At 40.9% G+C, this 23,973-nt stretch overlaps 3 protein-coding genes across 3 annotated transcripts; 1 reads left to right on the forward strand and 2 right to left on the reverse strand.

Moving 5' to 3' along the window:
* Nucleotides 1-331: 331 nt before the first annotated feature.
* xylt2 (xylosyltransferase II) lies at nucleotides 332-10,892 on the reverse strand. The gene is made up of 11 exons (XM_088317710.1): nucleotides 10,639-10,892; nucleotides 6,929-7,454; nucleotides 6,556-6,731; nucleotides 5,408-5,610; nucleotides 4,957-5,037; nucleotides 4,171-4,387; nucleotides 3,712-3,888; nucleotides 3,356-3,612; nucleotides 3,066-3,261; nucleotides 2,576-2,909; nucleotides 332-2,164 (listed from the first exon to the last, which is right to left on the reverse strand). Exons 1-11 carry the CDS (start codon nucleotides 10,768-10,770, stop codon nucleotides 1,842-1,844), a joined length of 2,622 nt encoding a protein of 873 aa, XP_088173836.1. The 5' UTR covers nucleotides 10,771-10,892; the 3' UTR covers nucleotides 332-1,841.
* Nucleotides 10,893-14,505: 3,613 nt separating this feature from the next.
* On the forward strand, nucleotides 14,506-18,031 carry LOC148322909 (uncharacterized). Its single transcript, XM_088317295.1, has 3 exons — nucleotides 14,506-14,767; nucleotides 14,847-15,301; nucleotides 17,990-18,031. The coding sequence occupies exons 1-3, from the start codon at nucleotides 14,656-14,658 to the stop codon at nucleotides 18,029-18,031; spliced, it is 609 nt and encodes a 202-aa protein (XP_088173421.1). The 5' UTR covers nucleotides 14,506-14,655.
* A 2,388-nt stretch (nucleotides 18,032-20,419) lies between these two features.
* LOC148322910 (uncharacterized) lies at nucleotides 20,420-23,945 on the reverse strand. The gene is made up of 3 exons (XM_088317297.1): nucleotides 23,684-23,945; nucleotides 23,150-23,604; nucleotides 20,420-20,461 (listed from the first exon to the last, which is right to left on the reverse strand). The coding sequence occupies exons 1-3, from the start codon at nucleotides 23,793-23,795 to the stop codon at nucleotides 20,420-20,422; spliced, it is 609 nt and encodes a 202-aa protein (XP_088173423.1). The 5' UTR covers nucleotides 23,796-23,945.
* Between the last annotated feature and the right edge of the window lie 28 nt (nucleotides 23,946-23,973).

Genomic DNA, 23,973 nt, shown 5'->3' on the forward strand with positions numbered 1-23,973 from the left:
CAGCTTTTCATTGGTAAACATCACAGCTTTCAAAGTCGTAGCAATACATTAGAAAATTGTCTTGAAGGTTGAGGGAATATATATAACATCTGGTTGTTTATGCCATCCACTTCTCACGATAAATCATTGCTCACCTCAATTCCTCTTTCACTACTGGCTTGTACGCATGACTACCTTACGGATAAGAAGGAACAAACCTGACTAAATATTTATATGTAGTGTTCTAAAAAAAACATGTTGACCATTTGAACAAGGAAGGGACAAGAAAGTCTGCAGCACCCCTGGAGGGCAAACATCCGACGCACTTTTACGAAACAAAGAAGCCCAAACCTTGATATCCGTGTCCTTTTTATTGACATCCATGTTCTTGTTGGAGACCCAGCACAAGGTACAGCATACATGAGCCCACCCCAAGACCTCCTTAAGTTACTGCAGCAGCAAGGATGGAAAACTCAATCCCACCATCAGCGACCAAGAAACAAAATCGAAGTAGCTACATAGATTGATGCTATCTTAAATTTCCAAAATGCATGGACACACTTGTTCTCAAACAGTACACAGTATAAAAATAACATCTGCAGTTCTCTTTTTACAGACACGTGGCTTCATTGAAGCAAATGTACTGTGCAAGGTAGACAAGGTCACTTGAAAAACAATTTTTAGGAACATGAAAAAAAGATCACATTAAATTTGTTGAAATTGCAAACTAAGATGCAGACTCGGCAGGCAGAAATTGCACATCTAGGGAACTTTTAATCCTGCAGTAAACAAGTCATCTCAGTTAAGTCAAGGCAGCTTTGATTTTTCTTTTATATATATCTATCTATAGAATTCTTCAAGAAAAAAAGGATACAGTGTTTACAATTTCTGGTTCGAGGACTTGAAGTGTTTCTCCCTTGAGTGGAGTGCAGACCCATGCACAATAAAAAAAAATATTTACACCAATAAGACAGGTGGCATGAAGTGTAACATGAATTTGAAATCCCCTTCTTGCATTGGCTTCGAAATTAGAACAAAGTCGTTCTGCAAGCAGTGGTTATAAAAGAGATAAAACACACATTTTAAGAGCAACAAGGTTATCTACAGTTTCCAGACACTTTCTGGGACCAAAGAACCTTTTAGCATTCAAACCAAATACCTTTTGAAATTTAAAACGTCAACATGTAAAAAAACTAATATTTGGGGGGCAATAAAAAATAACGGATGAACTAGAAAATCAATTTGTCGTGAGCGACCCACAACTATTGCATATAAACAACTGACCTTTTTTTTCCCATCTTCTCATCACAAGGTAATCAACTGAATTTTATGTAACGTCATCGAACAGTATAGTGCACTTCGACTGTTCCATGTTTCCAATTCAAAATGCTTGAAAATAAGCATAACATGTCCCTCAAGTTTTGTTCCGTCTTGAAATGAGAACAAAACACGGCAAGGAGACTGTGGTTGAGTTCAAACTGCATCCTGACTCCAAGGAAAAAGAAACCGACCATTTGTGAAGGGCGTTGGTTCACTTGCCAAACTGCCATCAAAACAATTTTCAGCAAAAAAAAAAAAAAAAAAGAAAGAAAGAAAGAAAAAAAATGCATTAGCCATTCATGTCATTCTGCAAACCAAGAAAAATCTCTGCGCTCGCAGTCGTCAATGTGCAAATTTCCAGCATTCGCCTCGTGCAAGTGAGAATGTTGAAACTCTTCAGTGCAAGATGTCATGTTGTTTTTGTGGCCTTTAGCTTTGAGCCAAACATCCCACGCACAAAGATTCTACCGGCGCTCTCATTGCTGCTTGCAGCATCCAGCACAGGCATGCGTTTCCTTTCTATCCACCAGCCCCAACTGGGGTTACCTGATTCTCCCGTCACTTTTAACTGGGCCCAGTTCAGACTTGGGATCCGGGGACAGGGAACTCCAGGTTGTTTTGGAGCACGGCATCAAGGCTGAGCAGGATGAAGTTTGTGTTGTGCACAGGTCTCCAATAACCCAAAAGTTTGCCACACTGCGGTCAACCCACGCTTCAAGAAGCGGGCCCACCAACTGGGCATTTTGTTGCGCTTCCAGCATGGCGGGCTCTTGAGGCGGCAGCTGCAGTATGGAACTCAATTGCTGGAAGCCTTGCTCCAGATACAAATTTCCTGGCGGACCTGCATGGAGCCAACTGTCCTTATCTGTATCGCGTTTACAGAAAAAGAAATGACAATGACAATTATTATTATTATTTTTTTTGCAGGTGATTAAAATGTACAAAAATTATCAGTAACAGGGCAAAACACATCTTGTACACATCACTTGCCTGGACCTAGAGAATAATAAGATTGTAAAGAACTTTCTGCCATCTTGTGGTTCTTTTTTGAACTTCAGTCTTTTAGAACACCTGACCATCATGTGTTGCAGCTTTTTGAAATGCAAAACTTTTATCTCAAAAACCTTCATTCCTATGAGCATATAAGATGCTTACTAGAATATAGACGAGAGTAATTTTAGTTTTGGCTTTTCGTGGGATTCATTATGAACCTAATAAAGACCAATTTAAATTTTTAAAAAAGTAAAGAAAAAAAGGAACAAAATTTAAGCCTCACCTTTGCGCAGTGGCTCCTTATCTTTGAAGCTCAAAGGTATGACGAGAAAATGAGCTTGGGCCACACGCTCCCACTGTTTCAATACACGTATAGTCCAAATGCCAGGCCGCAGGGGGCGCTGCAGCGGTGGCTTGTACTGGGTGTATTCTGCATCTGCATCCACTGTAATGTCATAAGAAGTTGCTACCACCTGGGCGGGGTCAATCCACACTACGGTGGCTGTGAGGTTGGGCCCGCGCGCCCATTTCTGAACTGCAAGTGGTTCATCCAAAGGACCGATAATCCCGCCAAAATTGCGAAATACTCTTTCCTTTGGATCCCATTCTGTGCCGATCTGTTAGGGAAACGGATCAAGAGTTTAATGACTAATATATATTTTGTTTATATTCAGCAAAGTTCATTCAGTACTGTACTACTTTTTTTTTAAACTAACAAGACCCAAAAAAGAACAATGTTGAATACATATGACAAATATCTCCAGTGTGCTCACCTCAAGGTTTTTAAGCCTTTCAAACTCCTTCAGATTCTTCTCGAGCACCAATGCTGCCTGAGGCACAGCCCACGTCTCTATCGATTCCTTGACCTTTGATCCCACAGCCTGAACTTCCTGACGTATTAAGTACCCTTGAAAGCGGTCGTCATAGAAGTACAAGTGCACTGACAAAGGATAGCCGATAGGTTCAAACCTGTGCAGAAATAAGTAAAAAAACAGATAAATGATAACATTTAAAAAAAACAAAAAAAAAACATACATATTTACTACTCAAAAACTTTCCTAACCTGCAGGCTTCTTTTCTGCCCCGAGGTGTCGCAAGACTTTTCAGGCCCAGGCGAAACAAAGAAGCGTGTGCAGTGAGTGCCACGTCAGTGAGCGAGCCCACGCCATCCATCTGCTCAAACTGGTTCTCCCAGTACGCCTTGATGGCAACGGTTCCTGGTGCATACTGGCCGTACAGGTGGGTGTCCAGGATGTCAATGGCTTCCTGGTTTACTAACGACTCAAACTTGCGTGCAAAGAATGTAGGCCGGGATAATTGCTGTGGTTACAACAAAAAAAAAAGAGACAAAGAAGAAGCAACACAATTAGCAGGAATACAGCATGGGAACACTGTGATGCATTGTTCCGTCTCACTCACCTGGATGCGAATGAGGTCTTGAGGTTTGAAGTCATTCGGAGAGCAGCCACACCAATCCACGATGTGCTTGTACTGGCATTTACAGCCCAGTTTACGATTCCAGTTGGTCACACGGAGGTTGTTGTCCACCAGGCTGTCGCACATGTGACTGTTTCCGAGCACAGTGTGGAAGAAAGACTGAAAACAGAGTAGAACGTATTGTTATAGTACTGTATAAAAAGAAATTAATCAAAATCAATCACATAACTATGGCTTCATTTACACTATGGGATAGAACATGAGTACTGCATGCAGCCTAACAAGACTTTTGAGAATAAAAGCACAAGATCAGATGACACAAATGAAGTTTCCTTTTTATTCTGCGTACAATACACAGTGGAGTGTCACGTTGATTCAATGCTGAACTAAGCAGAGGCAGAGCTGTATCAGACTATGAGGGCCCACCTCAGGCCCACTCACCTCAGCAGGGAGCAGAGTATAGGAATAGAACTGCTTCAGTCCCGACACGAGGTCGTCTTGGGAATTGATGACATACTCCACAAAGCGGCGGGTGAGTGCAAACCAATCTGAGCCACCAGACACTTCCAGGCCATCTGGGATGCTGCGCTCTCCCAGGCGCCACATGTGGTTGTCACATTCGTGAAATAGACGATCAAGGCCCTGCTTCTTAATAAACCTTGAACACAAAACAAGTAGCAGTGATTGATTGAGGAAGCATTTGTCCAAGTAAATAATAATAGATTGCCCATACATTTGTGAACGCCAGGGGTAAAAGATTTTGGTTCCCCATTGATTAGTGCTCTCATTAATCAATGTTAACAGTTCAGATGGTGCTTTTTGTTTTTGGAAATGAATTGAACTGCTTGTTGACTCTCTTTGGTTGCAAATAACATCTTACTATGCAGCTCTGAAAACAAAAGAACTCATCTCATCAGTATGCTGTTGATCAGCAATCGTAGATCATTGTTGATTAGCAGGAGCAAATGTCACGCTAATTTGTCTTCACTCTTGAAATCCAAGCCAAACCAGTGTGCCAACATGGCTACATAATTGCCACTGACTTTTATTAGCTCTATTTTTTTTCCTGGGTACATTTTCTTTAGTTCTAGCAAAGTTGACACTTTTGTCTGTTGAATTGATATAATTATTAAATACAAAATTTAACTAATTTTAAAAAGCCATAATAACTTTAATTATTACACTAGGGGAAAAAACCCCAAATGTATGGGTTACACTAAAACTCACCGGGCGTTCTCTCTGCCATGGGACTTGAGGAAGTTCTTGTCTCTGTGCTGTGACAAAAAGGCCACTAGCTCATCATTCGTCCTGTTGCGCAACAAAAAGAGCAAAGGCGAGTATTAATTGAAGGATAAAAAAAAAAATATTCTGTGGAATGGGATCACACATTTATGAAAGGAACAACTTTTTCATGGAAACTGTAAATCATAGGTTGAGCAAAGTTACTGTTAGCGCTATGGATGACGTTATCCAAAAATCTGTTTAGCGTGTCTTTTGGTTAGTTGCGCATTCCAAAATGAGGAATTGAAACACAAGCGATGAGGGAGACCCATGAGGAAACAATGCAATGCATCAAAAAATCTTTCGCAAACTGCGCAAAGTTTTTGGGAGACTTTGTATTTCACTGGTTATTAAAAATATAAGGGCGTTATTGGTTTCATAAGCATAGCTGACCAACCTGGTTGGGAAATCTGTGCCGCTGAGGTTAATGAAGAAATCCCATTTCCAGTCCAGCATGGAGAGGAGGTCTTGCATGCTGTGCAGGTACGCCTTCAAAAGGCTGGCACCACCCCAGATGGTCACCATCCTCCAGGGCGTCGCACGGATATTTGGGTACTGCTGGGCTATTTGGAGGACCTCCCGATGCATGTAGCTCGAACGCTGGAAGGGTTCAGAGCATGAGGTCAAAAGTGGAAATGAGGCTGAGTTTTTGTGACAGGCACACAAAGGCAAGCTCATGTTGACACATTTTGACACCTCATGTCTGTTACCACGGCAGAATGATATATAAACATGAAAATGAAATGTTACAACACTAAACATAAATCATAAAGTTATAAATAAGTCATGAAGCTATAAAAGTAGTACAATTCACCCATGTCAAAGTGACATCAGGATAAATCATCAGAATTTTTACTAAGGAGAAACTGCTCAACAGGGATTACGCAGAAGAGAGGAACGACTATACATGTGCAACCACTACCACTGTCTTAGAACCATATGAGTCACAACTAAAAATAAATATTGTTGGACTTGCACTTGCTGAATTAAGAGCGGCTTGTTTCCAGACCAACACACCTAATTAAAGTTTCTAGTGTGATAAGCAGTTTAAAGAAATTAATCATTCGGGGACACAACTCGATTAGTCGGGCCAGACAGTCTAAAAACACCAGACACGAATACTACAGATCTCTTTTTGCCCCGATAAATTAAAAGACAATACTACTACTGCAGTCTATATAAAAGGTAATGAGCAATGTTATATGCTGTAGGCGACAAATATACAGTATGTCTAAGAGATCAACCAGCAGCAGGTTGGTCTTTTGAATGCCAACAGCACGTGATGATGGAGTTCACTAAATCCAGCTGCTAAGAATAACATTGCTTTATTCTAATCTCCTCAACCATGCTGTTTGACCTGTAGGATGAATGTAACCTACATCACGCCAGTTGACACGTTTTGCAACACATTTTTGAGCTCAGTGCAGCCAACACCCCATAAATAAATAAATAATTAAATAAATAAACAGTACGAAACCAGATCAATGGAATAATTTTCCTAAGAATTGTGTTCTTTTTATAAATGTCAGCTCGCAGTCTTCTTACCTTGTCGACATGGATGTAGTAGTAGTGATCAGAGTGGTATATTGCTTTAATGAGACGCTTGAGCTGCCGCACAGAGCGGCCGTGGACCATTAAGACAAAAACCACACGGACAGCGTCGTCTGCCCTGGCCAGGCTGTTGTCCAACTCGCCAACCGACTGAACAGCACTTGATACCCCTAATGAAGGAAAACAATTAAAAAAAAAATAGTTATTTGGACAAATTTCTCAGACAAAATTACACCGTTTAGATACAGTTAAAGTGCAGTATATTATATATAACTCTCACTAATATTGTGTGTTTTACATAAAAACTCCAACTAAGAGTGACAAATACAATCACCCAGTATGCGTGTATCATGAGGCGGGTTCTCACCGAGCTGGGGGCAGAACTGTGGAAGGGCATCTGGCATGAGCTGCCCGGCCTGATGCATGCACACAATATTGGCGATGTCCTGGCGACATTGCTGTGAGCCAGCACGATGCAGCGCAGACCACGCATCCTTGCCTTTGATATCACATTTGGGCTCAAAGTCACTGTTGGGGGATTGGTGTGCCCCGTCCACGCTGCCTGGCTCCCCTGGCAAGACAGCAGCAGGTAACCTGGTCGCCATCAACCCATCACTCAAGTTACTGGACGGGTCATGAGGCGCTACACCATCCAATCCGGTGTCCGTTTGCCCCTGCTCGAGGGTATTCTTGAGCCCGATTCCTGGCTTTCCTTGTCTCCGGTTGTTCCCTTTTCTTAATGCACTGGTTGATGTCCCTCCTGTCCTTTCCAGCCTGCCTTTCCATCTGCTCTTGTTACTCCCAGACAGTGCGTTGTGTCTTTCTAAAACCGTGGCATCCCTGTTCTGGTCCTGGTTGTTGTTGTCGGGCAGTTTAGACCGTCTTGTTTTTTTCTATGGAGAAAAGCTGAGAGTAAGTAAAAGTGGGAAAACGTAACATACAAAACAACCCTACTGAGCACAAATTTTGATGATGCCAGTAAACCTAAAAAGTCCACTTTACGCTTCTCCTCAAAGGTATATTTTTAGCATGGTTGACCATGTTTTGTTCTACTTTTTTTTTTTTTTTAAAGATAATCTGCAGAAACATTTTTGGGAGATAGGCACTCACAGTGAAAGACATAACAAGCCCAATGAATCACTGCAGAAAGCTGAGCCAGCCCCCCCCGTGGCAAAGATTGCGGGGAAGATCATGCGCTGGTGACATGTTCACACACATTCCACACACGCATGGAAACAGCATGCAAACCTCAAACATTTTAACAGCTAGAAAATAATAATCAGGGAGCTCCACCATCCAGCACACATTCAAAGAAATCCAACTACATACAGCGTGAATACATTTAGCCTTTAGGATGAATAATTATCAATCCCTGTGCAGGTTGTGCGTCACTTAATGAGTTTTACTGTACTTGAATTTCAAGCACTGTACAGAGAGTGGAGGCAATCTGCTCTACTGTAGCAGAAACCAGTCCAAAAAATAGGAAAAACTATTCTGGCAACGTAGCCTTCTTGCTGTGGCACACTGATATATTGCACAAAAACTCATTCAAACGACGTGCTATATGCAAGGAGGAAGGACTCCAAACAAGTGGGCTGAGAGTTTTGTGCTTGTGTCAGTTGATGAGGCAGGACCTGAGCGTCCTCACCTCCCACAGCTGGTGGGCCAACTGCCCAGAGATGACAGAAGCAGAGCTGTGTGGGGGGACGAGGAGCCAAATAATACACCAGTCTGCCAGTAAACCACTTGCCAACAAATACAACACCGTCACATGCAATCACGGCCTCAGCAGGAAGTAACATGCAACGATTCAGCCTCATAACAAATATACAAAAATGCTCCCTGAAGAGTTGATGACATTAAGAGGAACAAGCGAGGAAATAGCATCATTTATTGCTACTTTAAATTTTGTTTGCTTGGATTGATGCTGTATCCAAGTAAAAGACTTATCAGCGTTTGCCTTGAAACACCAATGAATGTGTGACACTTTCCTGAGCAAATGTTCTCGCAAATAAAGACGAGCATGCGAATGTAGCTAACGTTTCAATTTTCCTTATCAGGCGTTTGCACAGCTTTTAATTAACACCAGTGTGTCAAAAAGTATTGATTCAAAACCAATCTAGTCAGCCTCTTTGCTTTCCAATTAATGAGGAGGAAAAGCATATCAGCATCGCCATTCTTTGAAGCAGGCGGCAGTACCGAGCGTAAAGTTCTAGCCAATGCTGATAAGACTTTTCTGTCTTTTCAGTCCTTCCCCTCTTATGTGAACGCTTTTAATATGACTACATTGAGATGACTTGGTGTCATTAGAGTGCATGCCAAATTGACGGGAAGCATAATTAGATTATGAAAGAAGCAGGTTTATGCAAAGAGCAAAAAGCTGGGAACATTCTAGTTCAACTCACCTGCATCTAGGTCTTTAGAGGAGGGAGTGGAGTTTAATTATGACTTCTTAAGCCCGAATTTTGAGTGTTTAAACACTGAGAATAAACCTGCTGCATGGTAAGCAGTGATACATTTCCTGAGCTGAAAAAAAAGACGTGCCCATTGGCTTTAGTTCCCAAGAATCCATGTTACCCACATCCATCACTGTCACTTGTTTCTACGAGACATGAGGCAGCATATATGAGTGATATTTTTAAAAGGGGAGCAAGTCAAATGTCTCCTCTGAACTCATCACAGCCATTTTGATCTGACGTCTCATGACTGGCACATGTTTCAAGCATTGTACACCTAATCAAAAAGCAGAAGGGGCACTGGCAGTTAAACAGAATTAATTAACATCACTTGGACACTGCTGTCACAATAACACAGCAGTGAGCGCTTTAAATGTAGCGCTGGACTCCACAGGCTTCAATTGATGAGCCGAGTGATTAAATAAAATACTGTAACAATCCTTTGTTAGTTGTTTCTAAATTGGATATCACGTACAGTTACGATATGGGTATTACAGGGGAGCAATTACTGTACTCAATTGCATGAGTGGCAACAGGCATCTTTGGCACAAAGTCGCATGCCTGAACGATAAGAAGCAAATTTTCTCGTGCTAACATCATCTGTTTAGCGACTAAAGGCTAATTGCTGCCGTGAGCAGTGCTCTTAATTTACCAATAACCCATGGGGTGGAGGCATGTAAACATCCATGCCTGGCTGCCTCCATTTAACAAAACTAAAGTGTAGCTAAATGTCCGAAACCAGTCGGGGTTCGTGTTCGCATTCTTGCTATTGTCCGCTTAAGCCTACGTATGTGGTGAAGAGATCAGCACACTATTTTTGATTTGGTGGCGGTGATCACATGAGACAACAGAACTGACAAAGCAATCAATATACAATACTTGCCTCCCTGTTGAGACGTAGACAGCAGAGAGGAAAAAAATAATAAGACGAGCTCCAAAAGGGGGCGTACCAATTTGTAGTAAATCTCACTACAAAAAAGGCCTTAAATCACTACTGTCTTTTAGGGGGGTGAATTGTAGTAGTGACGTAATTCTCACATGTATACCCATTATATAAGGGACAATGTTAAAGTCAATCAAAAGACCCTTAAAAAATACAATACAATACAATTCAACTTTATTTAGATAATTTGGGGCCAATTTAGTGAAACTGGACGCGGTTTTTGGAGTCTTCAAAAATGTAACTAGGGAGGTTTTGGAGACCGGAGTAGAGATTCGAACCCCGGAACTGTTAAGTAGACGCATAAGAATAATGTGCGTTATCTTAACCGTGTATTCTCTACAAGCACATCAGTCTTCAAGAGGGGTTGCTGGAGCACTCGAGTGTATGAACAAACGATTCTGGTCAGCCAACAAATGATTAGCATTTTTTTTTCTTTTTTGGGAAGAGTTATGCTTACTTTGTTAATCATCAAGTCAAGTACCAGCTATCTAGCGACAGCCAATGCTGCTTGGATTGAGTCCGGGGGAAGCCTGTTCTCAGCTAACCTCCCTCGGCTAGTTCTGCCCTATCTAAAACGACGCTGAGCTAAGCTAGCTGTTATCGGCTACTGGCGCTCCAACTAAGTCAAACGGAAATCCGCGTCATTGCGCTAAAAAAAACGAGTGGACCGTTGCTCACCTCCGCCTCGCCTTCTTCCAGACTTTTCAGGCTCCACACGACGAGACCTTGGATGAGTAGGATGGTTAAGGCGGCGGCAATCGCTAGTTTGTATCGTCGGAGGAGCTTCTGTACTCTCGCGCTGGCCACCATTTTTTCTTCGACTCGCTAACTTGAAGTAGCGCTTGGATGTCGTTATTCCGAGCTGCGCGCACACGCCAAGTGTTGCGCGCCTGTCCTCTCCTAAAGTTGACGACTGCTCGCTTGCTCAGTTGGAAATTTGTCCTGGTGTGCGCCACAAGGAATGAATTATGCAACACTGACACAAAATTATGTCTTGATAAAATGAAGTCCCCTGTCCCAAACATAATGTTCTGAACAGAGGTGGCTAAAAGTTGTCACAGTTAAGGCCAACTTTTTATGCAAGTACAGAGTTAAAATAGTTAAAAAAATAACATGCAAATAAAAGGAAAACAATTGGTAAAATTCAAAGTACTAATTCAATTAACAACGGTACTTACAACTTCATTGGGGATGGTTGATGAGGCCACGAGTTTTCATCAGTGTTGCTGAGGGCCACATAGGACCATGCATTTCCTAACCAGATTTATCCAAAAATGCAAATTTTATATGGTAAAATCAAAATATGTACATACATGCTCTTAATATATTTCATTTTTGATAATATATTTTTCAATGCATGTATAAAAGATCCACTATCCTAACTCAACAACAAAAGGTTTGAAGGAAACAACAAAATGACCAGACACTCATTTTTTTTTCCAAGCCAAAGGGCTCTCTTGTGTAAAAATTACACTTTAAGGATGGCACAAACTGCTGAACAAGAAGCTACCATAATTTTGTACCTTTCTTTTCACAAAAATCAACTCACTTTAAAATTGTAATATTATTGAGGTACTCTTTATTCTTCACATATGCAAAATATTTTATGCCTACTCACATAGCGCGGTTTACGATCCGGTGTAAGCTCAACTATGACATGTCTAGTGGTAATTGGTGATATTACAACTTAAAAATACAGTCAACTAGTCCATATTCACAGTTGAGTAACTGCAGGTTCTCACAATTGTAGATTTTTAAAAATATATGTATATTTATATATATATTTTTGATTTTTTTAGTGTGATTTTGCTCATTTTCTTTGTTTTATGTGGAAAACACATTTTAAATATATGGGGGGGGGAACCTTTTGGGGGAATCAAGGGGCCTCTCAGTCTATTGCCACGGGCCAACCGCCACTTGCCCATCCATGGACTGCATGCTCATCAATTTAGGGATATTTGACTTCAAGTGTAATTTCATTCACCTAAAAAGCTCTGTAGCATTCGCAGGCGAACTTCATCTGACCTTCTCGAAACTATTGAATGCCCATGTCCAGGTGTTCAATGTGTAAATACTTTTGCACGAACTTGCAGTTGTGCAAAGCAGCTGAATGGCAAAATTTTCAGCAAAAGTTTTTGTTGTTGTTGTTTTAATATCCCAGGACATCTTCCTCTATAACTTTATGGGAGTCTTTCAGCCTCTTACAAACTGCCGATGACACTCCCAGTGGCCGCTTCCCAATAAGAATATCCTGTTTAAAGTCTCACAATATGCAGTTATACTGTGTGAGAGAGATAATAGAATTACGCTTTTTTAAATTTTGATGACGTCATAGCCCCGCCTACAGAATTACGCTTTTGTCTCGTTGTCCCCGCCTACAGAATTACGCTTTTGTCCAAAATGGCCGCTATCCCCGCCCCTGTGTTAAAACTATCCAATCTCCAGCCACCTATTTAAAAATATTTACATATTCCCTGCCCCTTGAAGGTTTAATACCACGCCTACAGAATTACGCTTTTGTCGAAGTGGGCCCCGCCTACAGAATTACGCTTTTTGTCTCGTTGTGATGACGTTGTATGTGTGTGTGTGTGTGGGCCAAGGGCCCCGCCTACAGAATTACGCTTTTTGTCTCGTTGTGATGACGTTGTATGTGTGTGTGTGTGTGTGTGGGCCAAGGGCCCCGCCTACAGAATTACGCTTTTTGTCTCGTTGTGATGACGTTGTGTGTGTGATTGGGAGGGGGGCTTGGCCCCCCTCCCAAACTGTATGCTTCTTATGTTAAAAACAATGTGTTCCCTGCGTGCGTGCGTCCCCAACCCAAACTGTACTTATGTTATTCATATTTTAATATCTGAAGTATATAAAGCATCCAATGAAATGAGCTATATCTAATTAAATAAAATTAAATTAAACGAGTGAAATAATATGAGTTGAGAAGAGCAGGCGTTGTTTTTACCTTTGAATAAGATGTTTATTCGGTGGATATAGGTCATCCATATTTAAATATCTGAAGTATATAAAGCATCCAATGAAATGAGCTATATCTAATTAAATAATGTAGATGTATAAAATTAAATTAAACGAGTGAAATAATACGAGTTGAGAAGAGCAGGCGTTGTTTTTACCTTTGAATAAGATGTTTATTCGGTTGATATTTGCCCTTTTTGCAAACATGTCTGGACATATTCCCAGCGACATAAGTTTAAACATGGTATTGTGCAGGCTTGGGGGGTTGTCTGGGCAAGACGCCGGCCATAGACACCCTCCAAGCCTGCAGCAGCCTCAAGGTGTTTCAAAAGATAGTGAGCGGCAGGCAACTGTCGACATCCGGTCGGCAGACCCCTTTGCTTTTTGTAAAATCTGCCTAGTCATGTTTGCATGTCTGGACATGTATTTGTTGGCTACATTTGGACAGTCAAACGCCGTCATTTATCCCGCTACGGACGAGAAAAATGAAGGGTGATGTCTCCACCGCTCCCGCCCCTCGCACCCTCCTATTTCCCTGTACGTCACATCCTTCCTACTGCCGGCAGCCCCCATGTTTGTAGTCCTTTTTTGTAGTCCATACGCTGAGTAAAATAGCAACCAGCCTGGTTAAGAAATAGAATACAGCTAGGTTAAGAATATAGCACACAGCTAGGCAACCCTCATGTTTGTAGTTTATACAGGTAAGCAAAGAAATATTAGATATTAGAATATTATATATTATTATAGATATATATTATAGTATAAATATATAATAATAATAATAATAATATTCCCTTTATTAGTCCCACAATGGGGAAATTCGAGATTCGAACCCAGGCCTCCTGGGGAGACTGGGTCCTGAACGCGGCGCCTTAGACCACTCGGCCATCCTGGCAGCCAAAAATTTGAGATTCGAACCCAGGCCTCCTGGGGAGACTGGGTCCTGAACGCGGCGCCTTAGACCACTCGGCCATCCTGGCAGCCATATATATATATATATAATAAATAGCATGCTGCTAAGAAACAGCGTACAGCTAAGAAATAGTATGTAGTTAGGTTAAGAAACAATATACATTTAGGTTAAGAAAATAGCATACAGCTAAGAAAATAGCAGTAAGCAAAGAAATATTAGATATTAGATTATTACATATTATTATAGATATATATTATAGTATAAATATATATATATATATATATATATATATATTTATAAATATATATATATATATATAAAATAAATAACATGCAGCTAAGAAACAGCTTAGAGCTAAGAAATAGTATGTAGTTAGGTTAAGAAACAATATACATTTAGGTTAAGAAAATAGAATACAGCTAAGAAAATAGCATACTGCTAAGAAACAACATGCGTTTAGGTTAAGAAATAGCAGCTGAGCTAAGATATCATTAAGGTCGTTTTACCAATTATTTTACCTTTCAAGGAGGAGCATCATCTTGTCTGTAGACATCTCCAAGTCATCTTTGCAACAAGCTTTGACATGTTTTCACGTATTTCTTATCTATAGTTGGACAGACAGACGACCACCAAGTTGCGGTCGTGTGTGTAAGCATAAACAACACCGCCCGCCCCCCAGAATCACGCTTCTGTCAAAAATAAGCACATCCCCTACTATCATATCCCGACCCCAGTCTCAATACAGCCAAAGCCCAAGTCACGCTCTGCACAGACAAACCAATTTTTCCGGCTGAAGAGCCAGACCTACTCTAAAAATGAAGACGCTCAGAACAAGACGCCGCATGGTCATGGACATCACACCGAGAAGGGTGACAACCATCGCTGCACCTGATCAGGTTTCTAATAACATTGCAGAGCACTCGTCAGGTAAACGAAGCAACTAATCCTTAACTATATTCCTATAATCAATAGCTATATATTTAATCAAAGTATCTTTGTACTGCAGATAGCGGTGTGGATGAACCTACAAGCGACCATGACATGACTATGGTTGAAAACGTTGTTGGTGTAGAAACCCTGACAACTGCAAACATGGAACAGGTTGACGCCTGTACAAATGTAGACCAGGATGGAACCCCTACAAAAACAGACGAGGACCAGGCAGGACCATCATACTCTTTATGGGTGGGCGGTACGGGAATCTTACCAACCCCTGTTGTAGCCTCGTACAACACTGGCGAGCCATCATATTCAGGGTGGAGCCGTCCCGTTTCAACGACACCGCCGTCGACACCTCCGATGACCCCCACCTCGTCGGCAGAATCTTCACAAAACGAGAAGGTACAACAGCCCAGTTGGTCCGACCAGGCTGAATCTCCACAAATCAAGGAGGTACGAGTACCTAGTTGGTCCGACCAAGAGGGTTCAAACGAAGTGTTTGAGCCCTCTAAGGTTCAGACCGTCAGCGACCCTGACCCCGGACCTGCACCTATTTCCAAGGATGATGTACAACATATGTCATGGGTTGATCCTCCTAAGGGATGGATTGATATGGATGTCGTATTAGTTGTTAAGGCGGCTATTATTTACATGGTCAGACGCTTTTTGATAAAGTATCACAAAAAAAGGGGTTGTTTGCATAGCTATAGATACCTATGCAATAGTTATTATCTAAGACTGCACTATGATCGCATCATGCCGATCCTTTGCGGTAAAAAGTTTTTACAATGTATTCACTACTTGTTGGATCTATGTTCTGTAAAAACGGATAAAGAAACAGTCAAGCGAATTGCAGAGATCTTAATGGTGGATTTAGCACTCGTAAAGGACTTACCGGACCGCCTTAAAGCGGATGAGAGCGTATGTTGTATGATATATCGTGATCAACTTGATATTTTCGAAGAATATCTTATAGAAAATATTAACTTTGACTAAAAATGGGTAATGTGTTGAGAAAATTATCGCTTTTTGGCTATAGAAGCTACTTTGAGTCGCTCGGGTTCGATCGACACGTTTCAAAATATTTTGGAAAATTGGGAAAATGAGATAAGTGACTTAGCATACTCACGCTGTTTAACGATGTGATAAGATACCGTCTCCGTCATCAACAACCTGTGGATCTCGCGCACGAATTGAAGATGTTTGAAGACCTGTTAGAATCAAAAGTTCATCCATCTGTTTTAACCCTGACCTATAGACTTTTTACGTCTTAGAGAATCCTTATCATGTGTAACCAGACTTAACCTTGTCATATTTTTGTATTTCATTCAATTAAAAATTGATGTTTTTAAAAATATGCTTTTGCGTCTGTGTGTTTAGACAAATAACAATGTGACGTTTGTCACTAAATCATAAACCGTCATGAGCGTTAAGCGTTGGTTGAAAAAATTGTACTACGATCCCATTCAACCAGCCAGCTTTGGAGGTGCAGATCGCCTTCATTTAGCTGCGAGGGAGAAAATGGGTCAAAAAGTGACGCGTCATAAAGTCAAGGATTTTTTTATCATCGCAAGATGCATACATCTACGAAAATAGGAGCACAGAAAGGTTTAAAGGGAAGTCTCTGCTTTGAAGTTTCCAGAGTTAACAAGTATCATTAAGCGTTCACTGTATCGCGTACCATCGCTATTTAGAATTTATTGTCATTGTGCCCGCAGGTGGTCAAAAGTAAAGACGGCTGCCGCCAGCACAAACGGCCCCAAAACCTGAAAATAATATTGAAGAGAGATAGAAAAAGAAATCTGCCAATATGGAAATGCACTGGTGCCGGACTACGAGTCCATCATAAAACAGAAGCATTGTTCGGTAAATAAATTAAGGTTGAATGATTTAGAAAAATAACATAAATTATGCTGCTTTATATTTTGATGTAAAATCTTAAGAGCTCCTTTCAGAGCGCATTCTCGCATTTAGTAAGAAGGATTGTGTACATTATTTAAGAAATGAGACATTAAGTGATAAAGACTGCGTAAACATCATTTAAGAAATAATAAAAGCCTTGTTCTTCTGAACAGTCAGTAAAACACCGGCCTTAATAGCTCTCGGGTGGTGCTTTATGTTTAGTGGAAAACACCAAAATTTGTTTCATACCATTTATGTTTGCATACTCTTACGCTGATATATTGTGTTTTCAGTAAGTCGATGTCAGATACACAGAATGGAATGGTGTTTATCTACTTCTTTGAAAAGGTAAATATTTTACGAATCCGATAAGAAATGTAGCAATTTTTGTAATGTTAGCAAAGTCGAGTAAGTTTTGCTGCAGATATGACTTGACACCGATTTGACAGTCTTTTTCATCCTTAATCTACTTTTCTTATTTTTTAAATTTGACTTGATGATTTATTATCCTGACAAAATTCTGACTAATAGCTACTGTTAACATCTTTGGCAGCGAGACTTCAGCAAACTATTAAAACAATAATAATAATATGCTTATTCTCTGCCTTTGTTTTTTGTTTCTTTTGTAGGAGACATGAGTGTGATATATTAACAAAAAAGATGGCAGGAATTTGTTCATATTCATTTTTGTTTGTCTTGGCGTGTTTAATTTTTTTAAAAGGAAAACAGGCAACATAAAAGATAGCCGCATTTTCGCAAATAAACCTCATTCTCATTTTCTGTATTTTGATTATTTGAAAAATATCTCTCGGGTTGTTGGGTGCGTGTCTTGAATTTCACAATGTATTATTTACCAGTGATGCACGATAATATTACCATTGTTTTTAACACGCTGGCCATCGATCATGAGGTATTGGCATTAATTTCACAGTTTGCGCCGTGACTTTTGACCGTAGGTCAGTCAAATGGTCCAGGCTGACTTTCTAGAAACTCAGCATGAACTGTAAAATAGTCCCACTTTTTCCATGCATTGTAAATGATTCACTTTGTGACTAGTGACATGTCAGAAAATAGTCAGAAATGTTTATCATTGTTTTCCAAAGTAAATGCCGGTGTTTGCCCGTCTTATTCTGAGTCACAAAGCAGAGAAAATTAACTTTCAAGAATCAAAATACTTCATATTTGATTCCAGATTAATTATAGCGGTCACTGAAGGTGTAATGGTACACTCGACCGAGTTGTGTGCTGTGCGGGCACCGTGGGTTCAGTTTCCACTCAGTGACTTTGTCTATGTCCGTCCTGTGACAGGCCGGCAAACAGCTTAGGGGGTTGTGCGCTTTTCGCCCGTAGTCAGCTGGGATAGGCTCCAGCACCCTCCCGCGACCCTGTACAGGATAAGCGGTGTGGATAATGACATGACATGATAGCCTAATCATTCAATTGTTGCACCTTTTCTTGCCTGATGACGACCGTTTTATTGCGTGCTACTTTTCAAACTTGTAACTATGCACTCTTGTATTTATTCTTCCACCTTCCCCCTGTGTTTTCCATCAGGTAAGCTGTGACCTTTCCTGTCTTTGTCACTCCATACACTGGCAAGTACCGCGGGCAGTCCTAGCCTGGCGGAAAGGGGCAGTACTCGTAAACTGTGCTGCTTCTGGAGACCCCATGACTGCGGGCCCACCATCTCCCTCTGCGGGCAACCGAAGGCTCGCACTGGTGGAGTTGATTTTATACTACCTGTTGATCTTGCTGGTTTCTGGGCTGCAACCAACAACGGGTCAGAGGGTCTACACCAACACATGAGCTGTCCACATACCAGGAGGTCGGGAGGAAGCAGAACAAATTGCCATTAAACAACTACGGACATGTAAGTTCAACAACTCTGCTCTTAGTGTTCTGGTTTGCACAGGTGAAGGGTAAAAAACACAAAATGGAGACTTCTGCTCAATATCAGCTGTAAGCACTAATAGATGCTTTGCTTAGCAATGGTGATGTACAGTATTTGTGCGTCCTCTAGGTCCAATTTAATCTCTTGAGACTTCTTGGAATGTATAGTACGACTTTCGGTTTGAAGGAAAGACAGCAGCGTTGCAATCGAAACTGCATCTCGCTCGCCCGAGAGCCAAATGGGTAGAAATGAACAGACTACGATTGCCGCAGTTGTTGTTTCCAACGTGAAATTGTTTCGCCAAATGTCTAAACTTTTCAGCACAACCGATTCACCGGCAAACATGTTCATACAAAGCGGAGTTGAATCGCTGAAAATAACACACCACACAGTTGTCTACTCCAACGGTAAAAAGCAGGAAGATGAGTAGCCTCAAATATCCCCAAAATGTGAGGTTTTTAACGAGAAGTCAATATCAGCAGATGAGAAAAACCATTGTTGTACTTTTGACCATAGCTGATGAATTTTCGCCAGTGCTCAGTGTTTCACCCCTGAGTCGCCTTAGATCCTACTTTCAGACAAGACAATTGATTTTTTTTCCCCTCTTCACTAATTAAATGTGTCATTCTAGGCATCTCTTACTGATGTTAACATACACTCTAATGCCACATTATGACGTGAATACGAGTAGAATGGAACGGCGACTACACCTCAACTTATTTCCATTTGAGAAGCAGAGCAACTTTGATGATGTTTGCATGAAAAAGTCTTTAAAAAAACCATTCGTAGAAGCAGGCTGGCAGTTCATCCCAATAACAAACCGTGCGAGTCAGACGATTTCTTAATTGAATTACTTCCGCTTTTTTTTAATTATTCCCCAGTTCCAAAATGGACTGATAATTTCACAATGCTGGGAATGGCCATAAGGCTTTCGGTGAAAGTCCTCATCATTTTCAGAATTAAAAATTGACATTCAGTCAAGAACAACGCATTGCTACATGCATAAAAAGTGAAAAAAAATGGTTGTGCGGTTGAAAACCACGGGATAAAACTAAAAGTGATGCGTTTTCTTAAATGAAATCAAGCTCAAATATAACACAGACATTACTGAAGCACGAAGACAGTGTCATTCCTTGGCCATATGTTCAGATTTACAATATGTTGTTTTGAAAGTCAAGTCGGGCTTTCTGAATAGGCAGACGCACTAATGGAAACTGTTTTTGATTTGGTTTGTGCAGCAGCATAATTGAGCAGAAGTCTCCATTTTGTGTTTTTTACCCTTCACCTGTGCAAACCAGAACACTAAGAGCAGAGTTGTTGAACTTACATGTCCGTAGTTGTTTAATGGCAATTTGTTCTGCTTCCTCCCGACCTCCTGGTATGTGGACAGCTCATGTGTTGGTGTAGACCCTCTGACCCGTTGTTGGTTGCAGCCCAGAAACCAGCAAGATCAACAGGTAGTATAAAATCAACTCCACCAGTGCGAGCCTTCGGTTGCCCGCAGAGGGAGATGGTGGGCCCGCAGTCATGGGGTCTCCAGAAGCAGCACAGTTTACGAGTACTGCCCCTTTCCGCCAGGCTAGGACTGCCCGCGGTACTTGCCAGTGTATGGAGTGACAAAGACAGGAAAGGTCACAGCTTACCTGATGGAAAACACAGGGGGAAGGTGGAAGAATAAATACAAGAGTGCATAGTTACAAGTTTGAAAAGTAGCACGCAATAAAACGGTCGTCATCAGGCAAGAAAAGGTGCAACAATTGAATGATTAGGCTATCATGTCATGTCATTATCCACACCGCTTATCCTGTACAGGGTCGCGGGAGGGTGCTGGAGCCTATCCCAGCTGACTACGGGCGAAAAGCGCACAACCCCCTAAGCTGTTTGCCGGCCTGTCACAGGACGGACATAGACAAAGTCACTGAGTGGAAACTGAACCCACGGTGCCCGCACAGCACACAACTCGGTCGAGTGTACCATTACACCTTCAGTGACCGCTATAATTAATCTGGAATCAAATATGAAGTATTTTGATTCTTGAAAGTTAATTTTCTCTGCTTTGTGACTCAGAATAAGACGGGCAAACACCGGCATTTACTTTGGAAAACAATGATAAACATTTCTGACTATTTTCTGACATGTCACTAGTCACAAAGTGAATCATTTACAATGCATGGAAAAAGTGGGACTATTTTACAGTTCATGCTGAGTTTCTAGAAAGTCAGCCTGGACCATTTGACTGACCTACGGTCAAAAGTCACGGCGCAAACTGTGAAATTAATGCCAATACCTCATGATCGATGGCCAGCGTGTTAAAAACAATGGTAATATTATCGTGCATCACTGGTAAATAATACATTGTGAAATTCAAGACACGCACCCAACAACCCGAGAGATATTTTTCAAATAATCAAAATACAGAAAATGAGAATGAGGTTTATTTGCGAAAATGCGGCTATCTTTTATGTTGCCTGTTTTCCTTTTAAAAAAATTAAACACGCCAAGACAAACAAAAATGAATATGAACAAATTCCTGCCATCTTTTTTGTTAATATATCACACTCATGTCTCCTACAAAAGAAACAAAAAACAAAGGCAGAGAATAAGCATATTATTATTATTGTTTTAATAGTTTGCTGAAGTCTCGCTGCCAAAGATGTTAACAGTAGCTATTAGTCAGAATTTTGTCAGGATAATAAATCATCAAGTCAAATTTAAAAAATAAGAAAAGTAGATTAAGGATGAAAAAGACTGTCAAATCGGTGTCAAGTCATATCTGCAGCAAAACTTACTCGACTTTGCTAACATTACAAAAATTGCTACATTTCTTATCGGATTCGTAAAATATTTACCTTTTCAAAGAAGTAGATAAACACCATTCCATTCTGTGTATCTGACATCGACTTACTGAAAACACAATATATCAGCGTAAGAGTATGCAAACATAAATGGTATGAAACAAATTTTGGTGTTTTCCACTAAACATAAAGCACCACCCGAGAGCTATTAAGGCCGGTGTTTTACTGACTGTTCAGAAGAACAAGGCTTTTATTATTTCTTAAATGATGTTTACGCAGTCTTTATCACTTAATGTCTCATTTCTTAAATAATGTACACAATCCTTCTTACTAAATGCGAGAATGCGCTCTGAAAGGAGCTCTTAAGATTTTACATCAAAATATAAAGCAGCATAATTTATGTTATTTTTCTAAATCATTCAACCTTAATTTATTTACCGAACAATGCTTCTGTTTTATGATGGACTCGTAGTCCGGCACCAGTGCATTTCCATATTGGCAGATTTCTTTTTCTATCTCTCTTCAATATTATTTTCAGGTTTTGGGGCCGTTTGTGCTGGCGGCAGCCGTCTTTACTTTTGACCACCTGCGGGCACAATGACAATAAATTCTAAATAGCGATGGTACGCGATACAGTGAACGCTTAATGATACTTGTTAACTCTGGAAACTTCAAAGCAGAGACTTCCCTTTAAACCTTTCTGTGCTCCTATTTTCGTAGATGTATGCATCTTGCGATGATAAAAAAATCCTTGACTTTATGACGCGTCACTTTTTGACCCATTTTCTCCCTCGCAGCTAAATGAAGGCGATCTGCACCTCCAAAGCTGGCTGGTTGAATGGGATCGTAGTACAATTTTTTCAACCAACGCTTAACGCTCATGACGGTTTATGATTTAGTGACAAACGTCACATTGTTATTTGTCTAAACACACAGACGCAAAAGCATATTTTTAAAAACATCAATTTTTAATTGAATGAAATACAAAAATATGACAAGGTTAAGTCTGGTTACACATGATAAGGATTCTCTAAGACGTAAAAAGTCTATAGGTCAGGGTTAAAACAGATGGATGAACTTTTGATTCTAACAGGTCTTCAAACATCTTCAATTCGTGCGCGAGATCCACAGGTTGTTGATGACGGAGACGGTATCTTATCACATCGTTAAACAGCGTGAGTATGCTAAGTCACTTATCTCATTTTCCCAATTTTCCAAAATATTTTGAAACGTGTCGATCGAACCCGAGCGACTCAAAGTAGCTTCTATAGCCAAAAAGCGATAATTTTCTCAACACATTACCCATTTTTAGTCAAAGTTAATATTTTCTATAAGATATTCTTCGAAAATATCAAGTTGATCACGATATATCATACAACATACGCTCTCATCCGCTTTAAGGCGGTCCGGTAAGTCCTTTACGAGTGCTAAATCCACCATTAAGATCTCTGCAATTCGCTTGACTGTTTCTTTATCCGTTTTTACAGAACATAGATCCAACAAGTAGTGAATACATTGTAAAAACTTTTTACCGCAAAGGATCGGCATGATGCGATCATAGTGCAGTCTTAGATAATAACTATTGCATAGGTATCTATAGCTATGCAAACAACCCCTTTTTTTGTGATACTTTATCAAAAAGCGTCTGACCATGTAAATAATAGCCGCCTTAACAACTAATACGACATCCATATCAATCCATCCCTTAGGAGGATCAACCCATGACATATGTTGTACATCATCCTTGGAAATAGGTGCAGGTCCGGGGTCAGGGTCGCTGACGGTCTGAACCTTAGAGGGCTCAAACACTTCGTTTGAACCCTCTTGGTCGGACCAACTAGGTACTCGTACCTCCTTGATTTGTGGAGATTCAGCCTGGTCGGACCAACTGGGCTGTTGTACCTTCTCGTTTTGTGAAGATTCTGCCGACGAGGTGGGGGTCATCGGAGGTGTCGACGGCGGTGTCGTTGAAACGGGACGGCTCCACCCTGAATATGATGGCTCGCCAGTGTTGTACGAGGCTACAACAGGGGTTGGTAAGATTCCCGTACCGCCCACCCATAAAGAGTATGATGGTCCTGCCTGGTCCTCGTCTGTTTTTGTAGGGGTTCCATCCTGGTCTACATTTGTACAGGCGTCAACCTGTTCCATGTTTGCAGTTGTCAGGGTTTCTACACCAACAACGTTTTCAACCATAGTCATGTCATGGTCGCTTGTAGGTTCATCCACACCGCTATCTGCAGTACAAAGATACTTTGATTAAATATATAGCTATTGATTATAGGAATATAGTTAAGGATTAGTTGCTTCGTTTACCTGACGAGTGCTCTGCAATGTTATTAGAAACCTGATCAGGTGCAGCGATGGTTGTCACCCTTCTCGGTGTGATGTCCATGACCATGCGGCGTCTTGTTCTGAGCGTCTTCATTTTTAGAGTAGGTCTGGCTCTTCAGCCGGAAAAATTGGTTTGTCTGTGCAGAGCGTGACTTGGGCTTTGGCTGTATTGAGACTGGGGTCGGGATATGATAGTAGGGGATGTGCTTATTTTTGACAGAAGCGTGATTCTGGGGGGCGGGCGGTGTTGTTTATGCTTACACACACGACCG

This window comes from Idiotropiscis lumnitzeri, chromosome 15, assembly GCF_059441095.1.
Source record: "Idiotropiscis lumnitzeri isolate Australia: NSW breed Sydney's pygmy pipehorse chromosome 15, RoL_Ilum_1.0, whole genome shotgun sequence".
Classification (NCBI taxonomy): Eukaryota; Metazoa; Chordata; class Actinopteri; order Syngnathiformes; family Syngnathidae; genus Idiotropiscis; species Idiotropiscis lumnitzeri.